This window comes from Leptosomus discolor, chromosome 7 (assembly GCF_034619465.1).
Source record: "Leptosomus discolor isolate bLepDis1 chromosome 7, bLepDis1.hap2, whole genome shotgun sequence".
Taxonomy (NCBI): domain Eukaryota; kingdom Metazoa; phylum Chordata; class Aves; order Leptosomiformes; family Leptosomidae; genus Leptosomus; species Leptosomus discolor.
This window is the reverse complement of record NC_141397.1, coordinates 25,203,420-25,225,727: the sequence shown is the minus strand read 5'-3', so window position 1 is coordinate 25,225,727 and position 22,308 is coordinate 25,203,420. Positions and strand designations below refer to the sequence as shown.

General features: G+C 39.9%; 1 protein-coding gene across 2 annotated transcripts in view; it reads right to left on the bottom strand.

Annotated features, from left to right (window-relative positions):
* The window catches only part of ARPP21 (cAMP regulated phosphoprotein 21), a 106,647-nt gene that overhangs the window by 19,883 nt on the left and 64,456 nt on the right, over nucleotides 1-22,308 (bottom strand). For both annotated transcript variants that reach the window (XM_086468437.1, XM_086468438.1), the window contains one exon: nucleotides 18,155-18,281. In XM_086468437.1, the coding sequence (XP_086324563.1) occupies nucleotides 18,155-18,281 (127 nt within the window). The remainder of the gene's footprint in view (nucleotides 1-18,154; nucleotides 18,282-22,308) is intronic.

The following is a 22,308-nucleotide window of genomic DNA, read 5'->3' as shown; positions in this document are numbered from 1 at the left end:
ATTTTATCAGGGTAGGCCACGCTGGTGATAAATTACATACCAGCAAGAAGTGAAGGCAATTGGCAACATCAGATGCCCAAAGGCCCTGAATTACTGTGATAAGGTGGTTTTCATGATAATACCTCACATGCAACGGCATCTGAGCACCTAAAGAAACATATCAAAGATGTATTTTCGTTGGCTTTTTGGAAGATAACTTAATGGTGAGAGTGGCTGGGACTTCCCAGCTAAAGTTGACATACAAAGCATTTACAAATTGGCTCTGGAACAAAGTTTGGCACAGAAGGTCACAGCTTAGATGCTACCTTTTAGGCAGAAGCTGGAAAATAATTGCTTCTCTTGCTCCCATGTTGTAGGCACCGAAGCAAACCATGGGCTGCAGACCTAACAGGCTGTCAACCTACCATAGACCTTGCCTGTGCCTGCCTGCTGCATGGCTTCAACAGGACTCTAAGTGACCTACGTGCTGCTAATACCCAGAACAGGATGGGGACTTGGCCATATTGCAGTCACCACAGCCATGCTGGCACCTGCATCACCACTTCTGTGAAGGAAGCATACTACTGGGAACACTCGTTCACTGGTCACAACAGTTCAAACCTGCAGTAAAAGCCAGGCTCTTCCCATGGCTCAGAGCAGCACTGGAAAAGGAGCATAAGAAAAGCATGATGCCAAAGTCTCCTCCCACAGCAAGGTTTTACTACTGTAAAAATGTTGAAAAAGTATTTTATTTTAAGACACTTTGGGCTAAATTCTACCCTCTGATGTACTAGCATAGACCAAGATTGACTTCACAGTCAACCTAGACTTCAGAGGGTATCCTTTGAAGAGAACGTGTCCCTGGACACTGCCACAGAGAGCCATGCAGCAGCCTCTTCTCCTCATATTACCAGGGAAAGTGTCGCAAATTGTATCTGCCTCCAATTATTACAGTCCTCCCATTTTGACACACTGGGAAGTACATCCTTGTGTCTTTACAGCTCCTAAATTAAGAGCAACAAGAAAAACTAATGACTTGGCCAAAGCAGTTACGTCTTCCTGCTAAAACAAAAGAGGTTTATCAGCAATTATACTGTAATTGGCTCATCTACAAAAGATAAAGCACATTTAACAAAGAGTTTGTTTCTGGTGGGGGTTTTTAACTTCTATTTAATCCAAAACACTCCCTTGGGAAGTGATAATGAATATCTATCTATTTCTATGATACCCATCACTGTATAACCTGAGGACATCAAACATATTGCACACTTACAGAATGAGTTTGTGTAACTTTTTAGAGGAAGATGGCCATATCTTAAGTTTATGCCAGTTAATGCCCGAGAGAATCGTGTTTCTGTATTTACAGTCTCTGTATGAAAAATGCCCCACTGACACTAACTGAAATGGTATGAAACATATATACAGATTGATACTTTAGAAGTAAGCTAGCTAAACACATTTTCTACAGATGGAGTCTTGGGAGAAGATACAAAACTGGTAAAACTTAGTAGTTATTCTCCTAATTTCCCTAAAGCATATGGGAAAGAAGAGCTCAGCACCTTTTTGAACCTGCCCCTTTATCTCTTTTTGTAGCTCTACTCCAATGGTTAGAAGAACGAACTTTTTTTCCTTGAATTGAAATTCTGAGTAGTACAGATATTACAGCTCAATGCAGTGCATTTATTTACGGCTCTGCAGCACCATTCTTCTTTAGAAACATTTTCAGGAATCAAGCTGACTGTATGTTAAGTGTTATTCTTAATAGTTTTTTCATTGCTAGCTAATGGAAATACAGATTCAACATTATTTTAAGCTTAATGCAGTGTAAAAGAATTAGTTTAGTACACTGTAATTATGATTTTTTTTTTTTTACAGCACTTAATCGAAATACAAGGCAGAAATAATTTCTTCAAGCAAGGGAGAAGAATGGGAGCATTTTTGTTTCTTCAGTAACAACAACTTCAATATTAAAGCTGTAGCAAGGAAGTCACTCCTCCCTTTCTTTTTCTTGTCTATAACCTTCAGATTTACGTTTGCCACTTAAATAAAGGAATGTGTTTGCAGCATCCCTCAAATTAGACCTTACATTTCTGCTAAACTTTACCTCTGAGCAGGGGAGGGATGCTCCCCTCTCTACTCCAAATTGAATAGGAGGCAGTAGTAATTGCCACAGCCCCTAACTTGATTACAATGACAAAAGAAATAAGAATACCCTTCTCTGCCCCATCACTTGCCTGCACTTGTTGCCCTGAGGTGACAAAATATTCCAGTAATTGGGGCAGTAAAAGTGACCAGAAAATACTTATTTCTATTCCTCCCACACTCTCTAACACAGAAACATTCACTTTATCCCCTGTTCCCTGGATCAAACACCCATTTCTACATTGCAGTCTTTGAAATGTCTTTTGGGACATTTCCCCTGGAAGGCCAACGTCCCCGTGAGGGGCACAAATGTTACTTTGTCTGAAGGGCCCAGTTTACTGGCAAACTATTTCTCCACCTCCATCTCCTCCAACAGCTTCCCAGGTTCTCTGCACTGCACAGCCTCTCTGGCCACAGCAGCCAGCCTAGCTGCTGCAGCGGCAGTCCATTTTTCTTCCAGAGGGAAAACAAGGATGGTCTCCTGGGCCTCCGAGACCTCATTACAGAACAAAACCCAGCATCATGTAACACAATGAGTGTGGTGGACTTATGATTCCATTACTCTCTTTCCAAGAAAAAGACTAAACAGAGAGCACCATCAAAAGGAGAGAAGGTGGTCTTTGCTCTTGCCATCTGCTCCTTGCTGCCCCCCTTTCCCCATTTTCTCCATCCTGCTCAGAAAACTTGCTGAGGCACATCCCCCCCCTTCCTTTTTACTAGGTATTCAATAATACCTAGCCATGGGTCTGCTCGAGGGCTGTAGCAACTATGGCAACACAAACAACCAGTTAACGTGAAAACTGGAAATGCTTCATACATGTCAGGTTCCTCAGGTCTCCAAGGAAAAAAGCATTCCCAGGCCTAAGACAGTGCTTCTGGAAAGCTGCCATAAAAGGTAAGTACCACATGAAAGCTGAGAGTATTCTACCAACTGCTTTTACAGCCTAGTAACTGTAAAGCACCTTTTTGCAGCCTTGCCCTTCAAATGAAAGGAAAATCCCCCCCTATATTATGTTCAATTTTTCAGTTTCTGTTACGTCAATATAACAACCTTTTGTAACAAGAAGACAAAAGCTTCTGCATCTTCTTGGGATCAATATTATTGCTTAAGGAAGGGCAACTGTATCTCTTTGTTAAGGCTCTATTTTAACGTACTGCCAAAATACAATTCTAACTCAGTAGATAATAATCTGCTTTTCAGACCAAAGGCTGAAGTAGCCAGGATGGAAAACCTACATACACTTTAGTGCAGCACCATTCTCTCCCAAGCCCTGCAAACAACTAAGAACTCTAATGGTGCAGAATGGTCTCCGCAGGTGCACCTGTCTCAAACATCAGCTCACGCCAGCAGAAGGTTAATGTCTGAAGTAAAGAGAAGTCCTGTAATCCCCAAGGCCCCCTTCACACCAGCACTGCTCTTTCGTAATGTGATCACAGCAGCTTCACTACTGATGGACCATTCAGCAGGGAGCTGCAGTTATTCCTAAAGTTAGAGATGCATGAACTGTAAGAAAAAGCTTGGAAAATAAATCTGGAGCAAACCACACAGACATTTGTACAGAGACAAGCAGGTCCCTGAAATGAAAGTCAAGCACTGAAAACTGAGAAATTTGTCATTGCGCGGCTACAGCTGCATTGCCTTAAGGGGTCACACTTCTAGCTTTTTAAAAGGGGAACACAGGTCAACGCATTTGTGTCCGTATGGCCTCAGAGAGCAGAGGGTGGCATGGTTAAATATTCAGAAACCAGGAAAAGGCAATGCAAAGGTAGCCCCTACAACCTCAATTCCAGCCACTTAGGCATTTATGAACGAGATGCAGTATTTAATTACCCAATAACCATATATACTGCAAGAGATTTTGCCCTACAAATTGCTGAAGTGCCCCTCAGCAGAATTTCTAAGCTTTATATTTCCTATGTTGTGAACCACAGGAGGACTTCAAAATGGTTTTGAGTATGACAGCTTATAAAGACTTTATCTCAGCCCTTACACAGGTCTAGACATTCACAGATGAATTGGTATACATTGCTAGCAATTTTCTCCAGATGGATTCTTTGTGAGCTGTGGGAAAAATCCTGTGAGAAGTATGCTGAGTAGGCAAAGTGAATTTCAAAAGATCAGGCCTCAATGAAATCCACATCTGCTTTTGCTGGGACACCTCAAAAGGGCAGACGTCTTGTCAGATGTTAACCTCTTGCCCTGGGAAGAGCTGGCACTTGAAGCCACAAGTTTTCTTTACCTCCTTATTTAATTGCATGAGGAAGAACATACCTGCCTACACATGTTCTCCTCATACTCGGAACATGTGGGGCTTTTGTTAACTGTATAAAGGATGTTCATCTTTGGAAAGAAACACAAAGCATACTGAAAAATAAATGGGCAAAAAAGCTCCACACAAACTGATCTGGTCTTGGGGTCATCCCAAAGCATGGGGATTGGAGATGTTAAGAAATCAACTGCTGGCCAATTGGGATCAGAACAGAATCTGCTGTCCCTTAGGAAGCAGTATTGCTCAGTTCTGCTCATGTTCTTGTCTCAGATATGGGAAAAAAAATCCTTATACAGGAAAGCATTTTAAACATGTAAGCAAGTCTGACTGAGCAAGATGGTGCTCACATCCCTGCAATGATTACCTGAATGGAATGGATGAAAGTATGCACCTCAGTGGCCCACAGCTCCACTGCAGGGGGAAAAAACGACAAGTCAAAGGAGGAAGCTGGTTTTCACATGAAAGCAGCCACATTGGGGGAACTATTTCAAAAAGTCTTGCCTATTTCACCTTCCCTTCTATCATACAATGACTGCTCTTAGCCTCACAAAATTGTTTCCAAGAAAAAGCCATAAATCTTAAGTACTTTTTAAACAAGATTGAGGTGCTGGTACTGTTTCCAACACTGATGCAACAAAGGGCAGCTTTCGGGGCCAACAATTCTTCCCAATGTCACCAGTGGCCCAGACACTGTGTTTCTAGATACAGTGGTAGATACAGTAAGTTGTAGAAATTGCAGATGTTTAGAGAAAAAAGGTTTTTAAAAGGACAAAGTTCTGTCCTCCTTTAGACACTAGAAAGCAAGAGAAAATGTTTGGATAGTCAATTTTTGAGCAAAGGTAAAAATTCAGCTGATACACTGAATCCTGACAGTTTGCTTTTAGTACCTTCACCGTGCAGCAAGACTAAGGCAGTTTCTTAAGCAGCTCCTGGTCATTCTTGAAAAATGAATATAGAATTAACCCTAGTTTCAATACCACTGGAAAGACATGACACACGACCTTGACCTAAGGAACTGAACAACAGTTTGGAACATTACATCTTTTGCTCATTTACAGAACAACCCAACTATGAAATTATACACATGAGCCCATCTAACTATTGGACTTCTAGGTTTCACTTCAACAGTCTAGTTCGTAAGATTTTTGAAGACAAGTCAACGCTTGCACATTAAGCAGGTGGTTTTCTGAGGGCTGATTCCTGTAATGGACACCCAAACACTCCCTTCTTTTCCACATCTAGGAAGCCCTGCCTTCCCCACAAATATCTTTCTCTAACCAATAAGCTCTACAGACCTTGTACTAAACAATGGATAGCTGGGAGTCCTTTGACTTTCGGGTATTAAAAATAAATCTCATTCCCAAATTGCTGAACAAGAAGATAAACTAGATATTATTGAATTTAGTAAAGCAGAGTCTGAAATCAACCCCCTGCACAGCAGATCCACCAACAGCCACCCCTGTTCCATCACCAGCATAGCGTGCATGGTGAAGTCCTACCTCTCAGCATGACAGGTCTACCACCAATATCATACATACAAAAATCAAGCTAGATCACGTTTCTGATTATCAAAACTTACTGAAATTTTCAAATTACTACAATATATTGTAAAAACTGGGTTGTCACTTGTTTCATCTCCAGATTAAACATTTTCAGACCTAAAGATTTTGAAAACACTGTAACAATGCTGCTGTAAAATGGATATTCAACACAAGTTTTTGACATTCACGTTTGCGCCTAGTGAGCTCAGCACAATTTGAGTTATTACAGTAACTACTGATGTACTTGCACACCACAACATAATAAAAAGAAGATGACAGAAAATATGCGAGACCACTTAAGGGGGTATCAGAGAAAGCTTTTGGTTTACTAGCCCATTTTTTGTGCCATCGTTCTTCTTGACCCACCTCAGCTGCCTTGGCATGCAGTAGCCACAAGTGTATTAAAACTTTAACAAACCTATGAGAAATGAGAAATTCAGGATTTCTTTTCAAAGCCAATGTTGTGATCACTCAGCAAAGCGCCCTGCTGGGATTGCTTCACAGAAATACAGCCACTTTGCTCACTGGAGACTCAGGCTTTTTCCCCTTTCATTTTCTCAGTTTCTACTCCATGGATGTGCTGAGTCTGTTCATTTACAGGAGGAAACTCAGGAAAAGAGTTCTTGCTGATTAATTATGGCCTACATTTTAGCAGCATTTTACTAGCCAATTAGAAACAACTCTAAGGCAAATTGTATTTCCATGTGCCCACACCCATTTCTCCAATAAATCATATCATTCTATATTTACACAATGGGCCATATAAAAAGCTGCTTAATGCATTCAAACACCACGGTAAAGTCTTGTAACATATTAATTAGTACTGAGTAGAACGAGCAGACAGAAATTGAACTAACTGTGCCCTCCTCCAGGCTTCAAATTGGTCAGAAAATCGATTTGTTTGAGGACTAAAAAGACTGAGTCCTACCACACACTGCTTACCTGACTACAACTCTTAATAAAAATGGATAGCTCTGCACTTCCACTTTCTTCCTTCTAATGTAACAAGTAAATACATCAAAGGGGGGGGGGGGGGGGGGGGAATACAAGCTACAATTCCTTAACTTCTGTCAAATTGAAGCATACCATGTCCAACCCGAATGATTCTATGTCAGCCTCTGTAGTCATTTGGTTAGCCTCAGATTTGCACAAAAGAAACAAAGTTTGTGCACAATTACACATTACGTTTATGTTTTATAAAACTAAGAAATATCTTCAGTTTAGTTTGTAAACACTCCATAGCTCACTATCAACACACAGACAAAATGGATAAAAGCAGGTGAGTCTTTATCAATGAAGTTTCCACCACAGAAGTATAAATATGGTTCACTGCAGACGTATCCATGAAATTAGTGGGACCAGTGTGCAGACTCTACAATGCCCTACAAATCCACTGCTATTGCTATAGTTATGTTTCCTAGGAACAAGTTTCTAGCTCCCTATATTGCAAGGCCATATTTTTGGGAGACGGAGATGAGTGATCCAAAGAAAAGCAGAATAATATTTGGTTTATTTTACTTAGGGATGTTTACTTCCTTAACATGACCCTGCCATAAAAAAACTCATGGCTTCCCATTTTTGTGGAGCTAGCAAGGAGCTTGAACAGCTCCTACCTGATGCTCCAGTGGGTCAGTATGCTGAGGCATGGTTCTGGAGTAGAAAGATACAGATTTTTTCGCTCCTGCATTTATTTTTTTTTTTCTCACATCCTTTGCCTCTCCTTATCAGAGCATCCTGTACAGTGCTCCATGATACAAGCTGATGATATATGTCACATATACGTTTCCATTGAGTCTTTCACTGACCAGCTTCCACTGGTCTTGAAAAGCCCCAAGGTGAAGCGAGGTTAGCAGTGCTGCTTTGGGATCTGCAAGGCATGCACGGGAGCTGTAAGGAACAGCAGTGTGGCACTGAGGGGAAAGGCACCCCCTGAAGCTGCACAGGCAGGAGAGAGAGGCTCAGGGTGAGGCAGCTCTGACTTGTATCTTTCTACTCCATTGTTGTGAGCTTCTGAGGAGATGAAACTTTACATGATGTGGTACCACTGAAAATTTTGTGAAAAGCAGAACTGATGATAGGGTGCACTAAATGAAGAGCAGGAAATTATTCAAAAGATGTTAATACACCCATGCACCTTGGACATCACCTTCTCCCTCCACAAAACAAGTCCTACCATCAAGAGGATAGGAAGGGAGCTGTAGCTGAGAGAGCGCAAGAGCATTTGCCTATGCCAGCACTGCAATACAAATCATTTGGTGATAGCTTGGTATATATAAAAGGTGCTTTGTAAAACCCGGCTCCACTCTTTTACACACAAATCACAGGCAAATTCGTACTTTTCTGGAACAAAGAACATCAGGAAACCTAATTCAGATTTCTAATTCCTGCATTAGATGATAATTCTATTTCACCAAATTACTTTTGCCTTGCAATGTAGCTGCATTTATAATTATTTATTGCCCAGCTCAAGGTTAAGTGAAAGAACAGCCTCACTGAGATCCTGTTTAAGCCCTTACTTTTCACAATGCGCTACAAAAGATTAATTACTTTCTATTTCTCCAATACAGACAGAATTAAAATTGCCATTTGATACAAACTATTAAAGCAGCAATCATTTTGAAGCATCACATTGATTCTTACAATTTATTTCCCCTCTTTTCCTTATTCTAGAAAGCGGTACTTGGCAACCTTAAACATTTAATTTGTGGAGGTTCCTTTGTAGGACCAGTCTTTTGCTCTCCCACAGACTCGGTACCTGATGAAACGTAGCTCCCAACAAAGAGGAAACTAGAAGTGCAACATTGTTGAGCAGATGCTATTGAAGATGTTCTGTTTTACCAGCATGCTACTTGGAAGCCCTGAGGACAGTGCTAAAGCATATAGTAAATTGTTTTGATAACACAGGCTGACAAAAAGAGCAAGGATACATATCTATCTACCTATCTCCTAAATAATTGCTTCCTCAGAAATGGCTGTTTGTTTTTTGGGGGTTTTTTTGTTTGTTTGTTTGGGGTTTTTTTGCTTAAGTAATGCCTCAGGGCTAAGATCTTTCAGAAAGAAATTATTCACAACATGCAAAAGACTGGTGTTATTTACAAATAATAAGCAAAGTCTACTAGTCACTTCTCATGATGGTTGTGACTTTTTGTTGCATAAGCAAACATAAGGAACACCAAGACTAAAGATGATGAGAAATTCAAACAGTTGCAAAACCATGAACTACTCCAAACAGTAATATTTAGGAAAGCACACTTAGGGATCCTACACACATGATCCCAAATGCTACTTACTGGTTTTAGCACTCAATGGCAACTATGAGTTAAAAAGAGCATTTTGTAAAAATTAATTTCAGTTCAACATATTGAGTAGTGTGCTTATTTGTCTCTTCATCCTGAAAATAACACTCCTGACGAGGATATAGTAATGTCTTGCCACCAGCACATAAACAGAAGCAGAAACAGAAGCTCTGAAGAGCATTGAGAAACAACTATTTGTCAGTTCTGGAGTGAATTAATGTAAAATTACTTGCATTTACATTTAGGTCTTTAGATTGGCAGCAAAGGCTGAGTAAGGAATCACCTCTTTCCCTTCTCAATCTACATCCTATCAGCCACGAGGGAACCCTCATCAGAGACTGCAGGAAGAAAACCTGTGTTTATCCTTATCGTTCATAAATGCCAGCAATACCCACTGGAAGTGAAATGTCAGTAGGGACTACGTATCACTAGTAATAACAGAAATAATCAAGCTGTTGATAGAACCAGACACTCAGACAACAAATTCAATTTTTTTAAATTTTCTGTCCAATATCAGTGACAGCCACTAGCCATCACGCATTACAATTAGCTCATGCTGCAGGAATGCTATCTGCTCTGCTGCATAACGAGCAGAGAGCAGGACCTGGGGAAGAGGTGAGGAACTATTTGGAGAGGTATTGCGCATCCTTGCCTGTTGCTAAGGAAACCAGCTCATTTCTTTGGGAAGACTCAAGGGCGGCCTCCTTCACACATCTACACTATCAGTCTTATTTCACTTGCAAACAAACAAAAGAGAAATTAAGACAATTGCTCACTTGCTATATAAATGCATACATTCTACACATCTAACGCTGATGAGTCAAAACGAAAATGTCCTTGCAACTGCAGAGGGATGCTATTCTTGTGGATGGTTTGGGCAAACGAAAACTGACTGACAAAGTTTGAACAAAATTCAGGTAAATGCACCGGGACCTTTTTATATATCAGGGCTGGTTAGCAAAACATGGCTTCAATCACTGGGACACCATTCTTGAGTTTCTCTGCCCTAACACCGAACACACACTGTGGCCCTTCTTCCAGACAGCTCACACCCACACGCATTTCTTCTGCCACGTCCCAATCCAAATAAGTATCCCATTCTATTAAGTTTTACAACCGCAAAGTGTGCTTCAATTCTTAAATCCTCAATCAATAGCAACTGTAAGGCAAAAGCCCCCACCAATTCGGAGTGCTTCTTCAATTATTAGCTTAGACCCAAAAGCCCTCCTGCACTTCTCCATCCTGTTGCATGCTTTCAGCTGCAGGAAAGTTACAGAAAACTGAGCCCCGAAGTCTATAGATCTACTGCGAGCAGCATATGTGAAGCAGAGCTGGAGATGGCCTCTGCCCCTCCAGAGAGGTCTTCTAGCATTTCTGTCAATGGTGAGCTCCATTAGTTCTAGCAATGGCAGGATGGTATCAGAAAAGAAAGAAGAAAAAAAAAAAAAAACAACCAAAAACACAACCACAAAGAAAAGATGAAAACTGTCTTTGCTTTCAAGGACTACAGTATAAACCTCCCAATTATTCAGTGCTGGAAAATTCCATCACAAAAAGTGGGAGCACTGTGCATTGATCCAACACAGAATTAGCAATAGAGATGTTGTATGACTCTTTTTGGCAAAGAAAAGACAGAAATACAAAGATTCTTTGTAGACATTGTTGAATACCTTAGAGCGCTCCCTACATCTTAATGTGGCCTCTGCAATTCCTACAGAGGCTATTTTGAAGTCCTATCCACTGCACAATGCTGTTAGAAATCTTTTCTCTCTCTGCTTGCTCCTGCATATTAACTGACATGAGATTAACACATACTAATTCTCCAAAAAAAAAAAAAAAAAAAAAGTTTTTTAAAAATCTGTATTTTAGTGTGAAACCCCAGGAATACTGTCAGTAATGGCTTAGATTTTAATTAGTGCTAGAGAAGTTGAACAAAACTTGAGAAGCCTTGAAAGAAAACCACAAATAAATGCCTGTCTTAACACTCTTCTGGCTGTCAAGCCTACCGGTGTTCTCTTCCCTCAGTATTTGCTCTCTCTTGGTGTGAATGCTGAATATTTAAACAAACAAAGTGAGAAAGAATAAAGCTTTTTGACAAATGTGATTTTGCCTTTTAATTTTCAGAATCAAGTATGCTGCAGGGAGTGTGAGAGTATTAATTCTGCTATTAATTTAAATTACAGATATTCTGTAAAGCTGAATGCTGGTTCAGTACTGGTGCAGCACTATGGCTTAATGTCAGAAGGACAAGAGGATTTAGTGTTTCTAAGACTAGAAATATAAAAAACCGTTAAGCCCCAGTCCTGGCTCTCCCAGCAAGCTTCTGAAAAGTCTTGAATACAGTATTCGGTCACAGAACCCTCCTCCAGCAGTAGGGGAATGAAATCCATGGTAAAAAACGCTAGGTAGGAAACTCCCTATGGGTAGCTAATAGGAAACACTGAGGAGGTGGATGGGTCTTGGACCTAATCTTAATCACATACCATATACAATAACAGAATACTATAAAAGCAAGACCTTAAACTTAAAAAAAGAGAAAAAATATCATCAGAACTGAGCAAGTTTCTTGCTTTATGACCTTCTTTTTCATATGCTTCTCTGTGCCATCACGCCTTTAAAGAAAGCACTGTGAGAAAGATGGAGAACCTCCCTGAACAGCAGAGATCTCAGTGAGCATTTTGCCTGCAGTGCACAACATGGGTTAAAAATCTTGCAGGCCAAGGCATCCACATTTCTCATACCATGGGAATGCCTAAAAGTTGTAACCAGATCATAAAATTAAATGAAAAAATCTGAGGGCTCCTTCTTCACCAGACATGCTTTAGGGGGAGGAAAAAAACCCAACAAAAAACCCCAAAAAAGAACAAATCTGAAGAGCAGTCCCCTAGGTTTGCTACAGCCACTTCCATGGCACAGCCATCAGAATTCTGTAAGACAGCTGGCAGGAGGAGTGCTGAGCTCTGCTTTGCAGGTGCTCTTGGTCCAAGACACTCAGTACCGTCCGAACAGAAGCGCTTGTAGGTAAAGCTTTAAGTTTCTGGGCAACTTAAACATAAAATCCTTGGACAAAACCTAATAATATTAGTGTGGATCACTTCAAGATTTTGAGCTTAGTCCTCCTACTGCAATCGCTGCAAACTGCTTCTTGCTCTGGCCCTATTATTTCATAAAATGCTTTCAAATTTCAAAGGCTTACATCAACATTAATAAAAGTAGCACTACACTTAAGTATTTAAACTAGTAGGGCTCTGTTCCTCCCAGTCCTGTCAAGCCCCTGTAAAAATGAGACACACATCCCTTGTAATGCTTTTCAGGAGCAGCAGAATCTGCTGAAAAAAATATAGCATTAAACACAGATGGACACCTTCAGTACCAATCTGTTTCAATAGTGCAGTAAGCAATTACTGTTGGAGAAATAGTTTCTTCAGATAATTAGATACTTAAAAATTGAAGTTGTTTATGTTTATATAAGCACAGAAATTATAGATGGAATTATGCAAACAAATCTATCATGGACCATGTGCTCCTGTCAGGTTGCTAATGAAGGCAGAAAGCTGCAATCTTTCTTTATAAGGTTCTCTAATGATCATGGTAACAAACCCTCTTTTTTTTTTAGTGCTGCACATTTCCCTTCCCCCATTTTTTTTTCCTCTTAGTATCAGTTTATAGTGACAAATGCTTTCAGAAGACAAAGACGATGAAAGAGACTTGAAGATAACACTCTTCAATTATGCTGACACCTAAATGATTAAATTAAGCAAAAATTCAGCATTTCATTTGTCAATTTGATTCTGATTTCTACCTAAATAAATTTGTGGACTGTTACGGTACATTTTGTCTTTGCTTCAAATTTGTTTCAGAAATGCATTAAAGAGACAATTACCTCTTTTTTTCTTACTAGAAGCTGTAAAGGCTAATAATACAATACTCCATCAGAAATATTACATTTCCTTCAAGACAAACATTTGCTGTTTACAGCAGATCCATGTACACTTATTAAGAAAGGATTCTACACCCAGGCAGTGTTCAGATACATACTTTCCTCATATAACAACTTCCTTTGCTGACTGTACACAACCAAATATACTGCTTTTAGGATAAAAAGCAGAGATTTCCTACGCAATCTGAGCCTTCTCATGCTATCTGGGCATTGAAACAGGTTATAATGGCAACATTTGTTGATTCTCAAATGTATGAGAAATCCTAAAATCATTACATTAATTGCAGGAATTAGAAACCACTCAATTATACCAAATATCATCTTATTTTCCCTGGGAATATTATAGTGTAAACTTTTGGCTGGAATAATTTTTAACCAAATATGATAGGTCTTAGCTTTAATCTCGTCAAAAGACAATTGTCATTACTAACGCAAAACACACACCACAGATTTTTACCTTACAACTGTGAGACAGACCAAGCTAACTGCCTTTTAGAACTAGGCCCAAACAAGAATCTAAATATTATTTTATCCATAAAATTTCTGTTGCACTCTGAAATTATCTGTAACGCAAGGCAGACATACAACAATGAACCAAAGTAAGAAAAAAATAATGTAATTTGTTGCAGCTTGTTCATTTGTGAATGGCAATAAGAACAGTTGCGTATCCCGAAGTAATACGCATGTACTTATCCAGCTCAAGTTTATGAAGCACTTTAAAGATGATAAATCCTTGAAATGTGCAGCACTTGCTATAATGAAAGAAAACAGACACACATATAAAATAACACATTGCTGATTTCTTCTCTCACGATAAAATACAAATCATTACTGATTTATCATCAATATATCTCTATTTTTCTATTCAAACACAGTAACTAGGATCAAAGGCTTTTGAAACTATCAATATAGAGATAATTACTGAAGAATGAAATACTGATGATGTGAGATGTGCAATTTATAGAGTACTGCTAGATGAGAATACAGAAATAATATTTTCTTCTGTGTGGTTACAGAACTGGGTATTTCACAGTATTTTGAGTGTCATCTGTTCTGGAGTGCAGAAATGAGTAATAGCAACATCCTCAAACAGTCTGAAAAATGAGCATACTGTTTTTGAGAACAGCTGCCTGAACACACCTTAAGAACCCACCTACCATGTCCTATGCTTATCACAGTGTGACAGACACCAGGTTGACCCTAGCCCCACTCAATGACAACACTTGGAAAAACTTTGCACTGTTACGGACTGGACACAAGAATGGTGCAGAAGCAGCACGATGAACAAGAGCTGTGATGGCATATGTCTGAGTGAAATACAAGTATTTCTGTTTACAGACCATGCTACCTTGCCATCAGATATCACATTTTGGCTTGAACAGAAACAAACGTAATTTAAATGTCAGAGGTTTTATAAAATCATCATGCACAACTCTCTTTGTACCAGGCTTCTGTGAGAAATGGGTCACTTATGTTCTCATACAAACCAGCACTTAAGGAAAAAAAAAAAAAAAACAAAAAAAAGAAAAATGTAAATACACACACAGAAAAGTTCTCATCCTTCTCTCCAAATGATTTATTGCTACCAGAGCTCTAATCTAATTTTAGGTGAGCTCATCTTTTTTTCTGCCCTGGAGCCATTTTAACTTAATATTGCTCTCCTTCCAGAGCCACGAGAGAGTACTGGCTCCCTTAGCCACCACAGATGCTATGCTGACATTTTACTTTAGCTGTTTACTGTAAAAGTCATCAATATCGCTCTGCTCCTGAAGAGACCTTTTCTAAGAAAAATGAAATTAAATTGCTGGCATTAGATCAAACTTTGACCTCTACAGCCCAAAGTGGGGAAAGCGAGGAAACTCCTTGCTGCTGCTCTGAAAGCTTCCAAAAGCTCCTCCAAGGAGGCAAACTTTTTTATTTTAATAAAACATTTTCTGAGCTGCCAGGCTCACATATATGCTTTCCTCCCTGTTCACACTGCCGTATGATCCAGCCGGCAGGTACAGGCAGACAGCCTGGGTGCCCATGGGCCTGCCTGCACTGCTGCTGTCCTCTCTCCAAAGCAGCAAGCGTTGCAAGGTCTTTGGGGAAACCATTTCAGAAATCATCTTTTCATCTGCCTCCTTCCCATCTGTTCCCCCTTCCCATCCTCAATATTCCTGACCCGCACTCTGTTTTGCCAGTGCCATACTCCTTCACATCTTCATTCTCCTGCCCCTAGTTATCTCCAGCTCCTGCAAAACCTCCTCACATGATGATTTGAAGCTCAGTCTGCCTGGGAAGGGAAACTGCACTCTGACACACTTGCTTGCTGATTGCTATTTTCCAGTCATGCACAAGTTTCAAAGTTTTTTTGGTGGTTTTGTTTTGTTTCGTTTTTTAAAAACCTGGTTTCTGAAGGAAAAACGAGTTTGATTACTCTGCCAGTTTTCCTCAAACAACCCTCTGAGTAATGTTTTGAGTTCATCATCTAATTTCTATCATGTTTGACAAAGAAATGAAATCTGCTAAGATATGACATTTCTAAAGTTTCATAAAAATCAGTGGCATGAAATGGAAGAGGCATGCCCCAGCTCACTTCCCCTACAGCCGAAAGGCTGCAGTACAAGCTAGCAGTTATTTGCTCTGTTTAAGTGCCACCAGACAATCTGCTGTGGTGATGCAACACCATCGCCTGCCCAGCAAGCAGCTACCGGGCATCGAAGAGGAGCCAAAAGCGATAAGGATTTTGCAGGTGGGCTGAGGCCACAGGGCACACAAGTAGCAAAATGTATGTGTGTATGGAGGCTGATGGTAAGAAAAGCAGATGCAGTGACACTGGGTGCGAAACCATCATTGCATTAGTTTGGTTTTTGGTGTCTCAGCACTTACAGTGAACCTCCCGCAACAAATCTGTAGCATAAATAATATGCTTTCCTACACTTCAATTTCTCTTTGATTTTAGTATAAATTATGTGATATTTTGGAAAGCTAGTTATTTTCCAAATACCAAGGGATGCAGTGAAACACAAATTCAAATGATCTTTATGCCATCTCCAAGAAAAGACCTGCAGGAAACAGTAAGCTGCTTCCTGGCACGCCTATCACACACTCGGACAACGACTATGGGAAAGGATGTATCGGAGCCCAAAGGGATGAACCAGCTTGAGGAATCTGTTCTCAGCCAAGTCTCAAGATCTGAGAACAGCTAAATGCTTAAAATCACCGCCACAGCAGGGAGTCTAAACTGTAGTCACAATGTTTTCATTTTTAAACAAGAGATAAGAATAATGTTTCCAACTGAGTAGGCAGCTGAAAGAGCGAATTGCAGGAAAAGACTGACGCACTAGAGATTTTACACAAACTCCTTGACTCATGTTTTCCAAACATGTAAGGAAAACGATGCAGTAAATACAGAGACAAAATTAGCATTTGGATCTCTGTATTATCTGTACTCAAACATAACAGCTCCTGTGCTAAAATATGTCTTTAAAACTCAGATTTCCTCAAGATCAAATAACTGGATCTTCTCCATAACATCACTCAAGTGCTTCAGACCATCTCTTGTGCATTTCATTTACCACAATTTCCACTATGCCAAGTATATAGCATTAAACTGACAAATACGGTTTTGTAACAACACAGTAAACCCTGATAATGTCATCTAAGATGATTTGCACTTAGGTTCAAAGACCCACTATATAGAGATAATAAATATGGTACCAGACTGTCAGGCAGCAGAAGCTAGAAGAGACAGGTGACCTTTGTGCAATATTTCACCCTCTTCTCTCTTAGGAATGTATAAACGTGAAGGTATGAAAGCAGACACAGTCAGCCGCTGCCAACACTGGCCAAAACACCACCAATTTTATTAGAACACAGAACAGCTTAAAAAAAAAAAAGTAATCAATTGCTTCATTATAACTGTGTTTCCTGTGTCTTTGTTTCCCAGACCGCCTGAGAGAGTGTGATCAAAATTGCTAGCAGTCACATTACAGGGACAGGTTGACAGGCTGGATGATCCCATAAGTCTTGTTTGCATTTCATGTCTGGGCTCTTGACTTGCATCTTAAAACATTTTCATATTAATATGTTTGCAGGGAGCCTGTTTTGCAATTCAGAAAGTTTTCTGCTGAACCCAGACAGAACGATAAATGCTTTGTTCTACCTGGCATGTCTGTAATTGCAAGCCCTACCGGGAAACAACCTCCCTACGTACACCCTGCAGTTGCCGTTTGAGACACCCTTAAGGGGAGGTGTGCACTAAAGAAACAAACAATCAACAACTTTAAAAAAAATATCTCCAAAAGCAGAAGAACTGTTTATTCCCTTGAAATGCGAGGACCCCTTCACAAGCACAACCCCTGCACTCCCCCAACACACACCAGCGCAACTCTGCCTACGTCTCTCACTCTGGTGTCATCAGGAGTGGCATGACACAGCAGGAAAAGAGACCGGTTCACTGTGAGACCTGCTACTCACTCTCTTACAGTGTAACGGCCCCCCTTCCAGCTGCATATCGCTGCAGGGAGCTCGTCCCGACTGGCACCAACCATGCAGACCACCTCACTGCTCCTCTGGCTCAGGAAGAGCAGAAGGTGGTGGAGCATGACTGGCCCCTTCTACATCACTGCAAACCTGTCCACCCTCTAGTCTTACAAATGTTTGCATAATGAAGGACAAATGGCAATGGTTGGCTTGAACATGCAACGTGACTGCTCATACCAGTTCCCTCCCAGATTTCTCTGTGTCCTGTCATGTGGAACACGGACACCGAGGACACATCACTGCATGCAGGACAGCAGTGGAGAGCACAACCTCCGCTCTGCCACTGCTCGGTATCTCCAAGCAAAGGGTTTCTTAATTTGTAATTTTCACCGTATTTTCAAACAGAACAGTGACCAGCTTTCTCCTCTGCTGTTCAAATTCAAAGTTAAAACAGAAGCAATGGTTTCATGAGCAAAGGCACTGTGAGCAGCTGAAGAAATGAGTAACGGATGTCAATACCTGCTTGCTGTGCAGTCTGTGGGATCTGTTGACTCCGCTGTGCATTGTACTGAACTGAGGCAATGGGTCTGTACTGCTGAGTTGTTGAGGTAGGGTACTGACCAGATGGGTAATAATACACTGGCATCTGCAAAGAAAGAGAACAGTAGCTAACTACAGACTCTAAAGCTCAAAGATTCACAAAATAAAACAAAACTGGAAGGGGAGCAAGAGTTCAAGTCAAGCATATCAGTGGTAACTGTAATCAAGAGGAGAGGTTTGCATTCTGGCTCTTCAAGAACAGATGCTTGCTTTCAGCTTTGCTAGGAAAAGGACTATCAGTGCCCAAATTTCTTCTCAGTTACTTTAAGAAATAGAAGAAAAAAAATTTTTAATTGAAAGAGACAAAAATGTACAGGATGCATAAAAAGCTCCAAGCATATACCAAAGAAATTACAGTAAAGTATCAAGTGCTGCAGAAAAATGGACACAAACAACATCTTCCATAATACATATAGACAGTATGTTGAACCATTAAGTGAACTCTGGAGAACATGGTCAATTCAAAGAAAAGAATGGTTTGGAGTAAAAATATACAGAAGCAAGACAGAGGGAAAGATGGAATGTGTGTGCCCTTAACACTTACAAGAAACAATCATTAAATTCACACTTTTGTTTAACAGCTACATCCTTCCTTACATAAATGTTTTTCTGTAAAGCCTCTCTTGCACTTCATGTGAATACAATTACAGTTCAAAAAGCAATCAATCGTAGCTGTTTTCTTGCATGAGCTGAGGGCAGGCATTGAGTCAGCAAGTTCTGCTAGGTGGGCTTCTTTTTTCTGTCATTATTGTCATTATAGAGCAATGTGTACTACATCACCTTATCATGTAGGTGAACATGGAAGTTTGAGGGTGACTGAAGCTAAAGACTTTTCCTAGGCATGCTATACCACCGTTACTGAGACATTTGAGCTAAACAGTTTTCAACAAGTTCAAAGCACTCAAAGTTTTTCATTTTCAGCTGCAGTGGATGCTGTAGTTACCTGACAGAGTATGGCATCGTATAGTGTCAAAAAACTGCATAGGGACACAGGCTTGAGAGAACATTGCTTCTCTCGTGACTTCTGTCACATCGATCCAGCATTTCTTTATAAATCGTACAATTATTTTTTCTCCCTCTGTTTGTAGCATTTATCCTACTCAGACATATGCTTTTGAGCTTTTTCATACAAAACAAGAACTATTTTTGCCACTTTTATTTGCATGGAGGAAATCTTCCTGGAACAGCTCATTCAACTTGATCACCAGTAAAGTATTAGCAAAGTAAAGGTAACCGCATCCTTTTGTATACTATCAGGACATCATAAGAGAGATCAGAAATGTTCCTAGAGACTATGTCAGATGAGAAAGAACAAGGACAGATATAAAAGACTAGGCAAGAAGAGGGTATGGATAGCTAATTGGGCAAGCAGAAGACTACTGAATGTATACCTGTGATGGGAGAAGTATCAGGATCAAGAAAGCTGGACTTGGTGGCGTTAGTGAAGTGAAACCTCCAGACCAACTGACAGTCAACATCACCTGTCAGTCAAGAGGCTGAATACTCTGTCATTCTTCAAGGTCTGTTAATTTTCTCTTCAAACAATAGAAACCCTTCTTTTCCTCCCCGCCCCCCTGATAATATCAGCCAGATTCAAACAAATACCAGAAAAACAAGAACGTTTTGACTGGAAAATGTTGTAAGCTATTCTCCCTCCAGACAATACCAAGTGACACCTAATGGCTACAGTCTCGAGTTATTTGTTTTGTTAGAGACCAAAGCAACCAAAGTAAAATGCCTTTGTAAAATGGACAAAACTAATGACAGGACAAGATGAAATGGCCTCAAGTTGCCCCAGGGGAGATTTAGATTGGGTATTAGGAAAAACTTCTTTACTGAAAGAGTGGTTAGACATTGGAACAGGCCGCCCAGGGAGGTGGTGGAGCCACCAGCCCATGTAGATGTGGTGCTTAGGGACATGGTTTAGTGGTGAGCTTGGCAGTGTTAGGTTAACGGTTGGACTTGATCTTAAAGGTCTTTTCCAACCAAAATGATTCTATGATTCTATGATGAATTTGTTTCTCCACAAAGAAAAGTCACAAGGTATAGGGAAGTTGACCCAGACATTTAAGGTGCAAAATCATTCTTTAAGCATCATAGCAGTGTGAATCGTGTGTCAGGCAAGTTTAGTATGATAAACTCATCTTGTGGAAACCTGATTACTCTCAGCGAGACTCTACAATAAGAGACTTGAAAGAAGCAAGAAGATTCAGTCTAAATAAAGTCAATGCAAATAGTTGATCCTGCCTTGGAGCAGAGGAACAGAGCAGACATCCTCTCAAATATTCTTTATTTTCTATTACCGTATTCTACAAATTAAAGAATATTAATCCTCTGTGGAAATACTCTCAATCCTCCTGGCAGCAGCTTAATCTCACTTAAAGGATTTAAATTTATTTGATTTACCCTCAACTTCCTCATTTCCTCATTCATTCTTTGCGCAGACAAGCCCCTAGACATTTCAAAATACACAAGCATAGGAGAACAATGTGAATTATCTCTTGTGGAAAGATTCTGTAAGTACTAACTTTAAAACATAGCCTGAAGAATATAGGTTTTGAAGTGAGGTTTATAGTTGAACAAGCTTAGCACACAAACATATACATACATAGAAACATTCAGTCATTTGGAAACATCTATTTTTATCACACAGATAACACCTCAGAGTTAGTCAAAGGGTTTTCTCCCTTACTTTCATTTTCTCCGTTCATTGGAATACATTTGTTATATACCCCATTTCAAAGCTTATCAGGGTGTAATCTATCAGGCTAAAAAATGTTAGGAGTATTGGTTAAAAAAAGTAATTTAATTCAGAAAGATTAATGGATGAATTTGTCAGTAACCAAGCACATATGACTTGCAAAGAAGAAATTTGAGGTTTGGTGGGGTTTTTTTGTTGGTTGTTTTGGGTTTGGGTTTTTTGTTGATTTTTTTTTTTGAATTTTATTTTAAGAGATCAGCCATTAAAAGAAGGGCTTAGTGTAAAATACAGACATGGATAAAATAGGTCTTTCATGGCTGAGGGGTTTGGAAGGATCCATTTTCATTTCTCTTGAGCACATCTCTGCATCAGTAGTTGGAACATGTTATTTGTCCTTTCTGATATTAGTGAACAGTGAATTTAGAGGGATCTGAGATAATAAGTATCACTTACTTCATCTATTCTGACCCGCTTGAATTTTCTAGTTTCTCATGACATCATGTTACCACATCTTTGCTTATGTGCTTTTCAACAAAAAAACTTACATTTCTGTAGCAGCCTACTGACATGCCAAATTATACTTGAACTGCTTTCCCACGTGAATGCACAATCTAACCTTGGACCTTTTGCTTGTATTTCATTTACAGAACCAGGAAGTTTCCATTGCACTAACAAGCATGCCAACACAGTTATATGGTTATCCTAAAAAAAAAAAAATTAAAAAAAAAATTTAAAAATGCCCTTCTAAGACCATAACCTAAATAAATGCTGCCTTCTGCAGTCTAAAAGCATAGTTTCTTGATCTTAATCCTTAACACTGTGAAACCGCTCCGCCCCGTAGTAATTACCATGGAACATGACAGATGATACTTACCCCCTCGGATACTCTTCCTTGTTTGTAGGCTGACCATTCCAATGCATTTTATTTTTTCTCTCATATACAGCATTTTCTTTATTTAACTCAAACTGTAACATGACTGGGTATGTTACTTCAGAGACACTCATAAAATGTCACAAACAGGCATTACTTTTTCCTCCTTCTAATGTGCATTGTCTCTAGATGATGGGCCGCGACTCAATACAGTATTGGTTTTCTGCTTTGTTCTGTCCACAAACAGCTTAAAACCCACTACCAGGCTAGGTGGCCCTTGGACTGCTCTCTACCAGCATCCCTTAAATTCATAGGTATGTTGTTTCTTTCCTCATGGTAGGAATAGGATTCCACACATACTTCAGGCTGATTTTACTTTCCTAAACTATCTCCCTAACTACTTACAGCTCAATTCTGCCATCGGACTGGTATTCTGCCCTTTCTTAACATTGCTGATATGCAGTTAGGTTTGGATTAGCACATTTATCCAGATGATTAGCG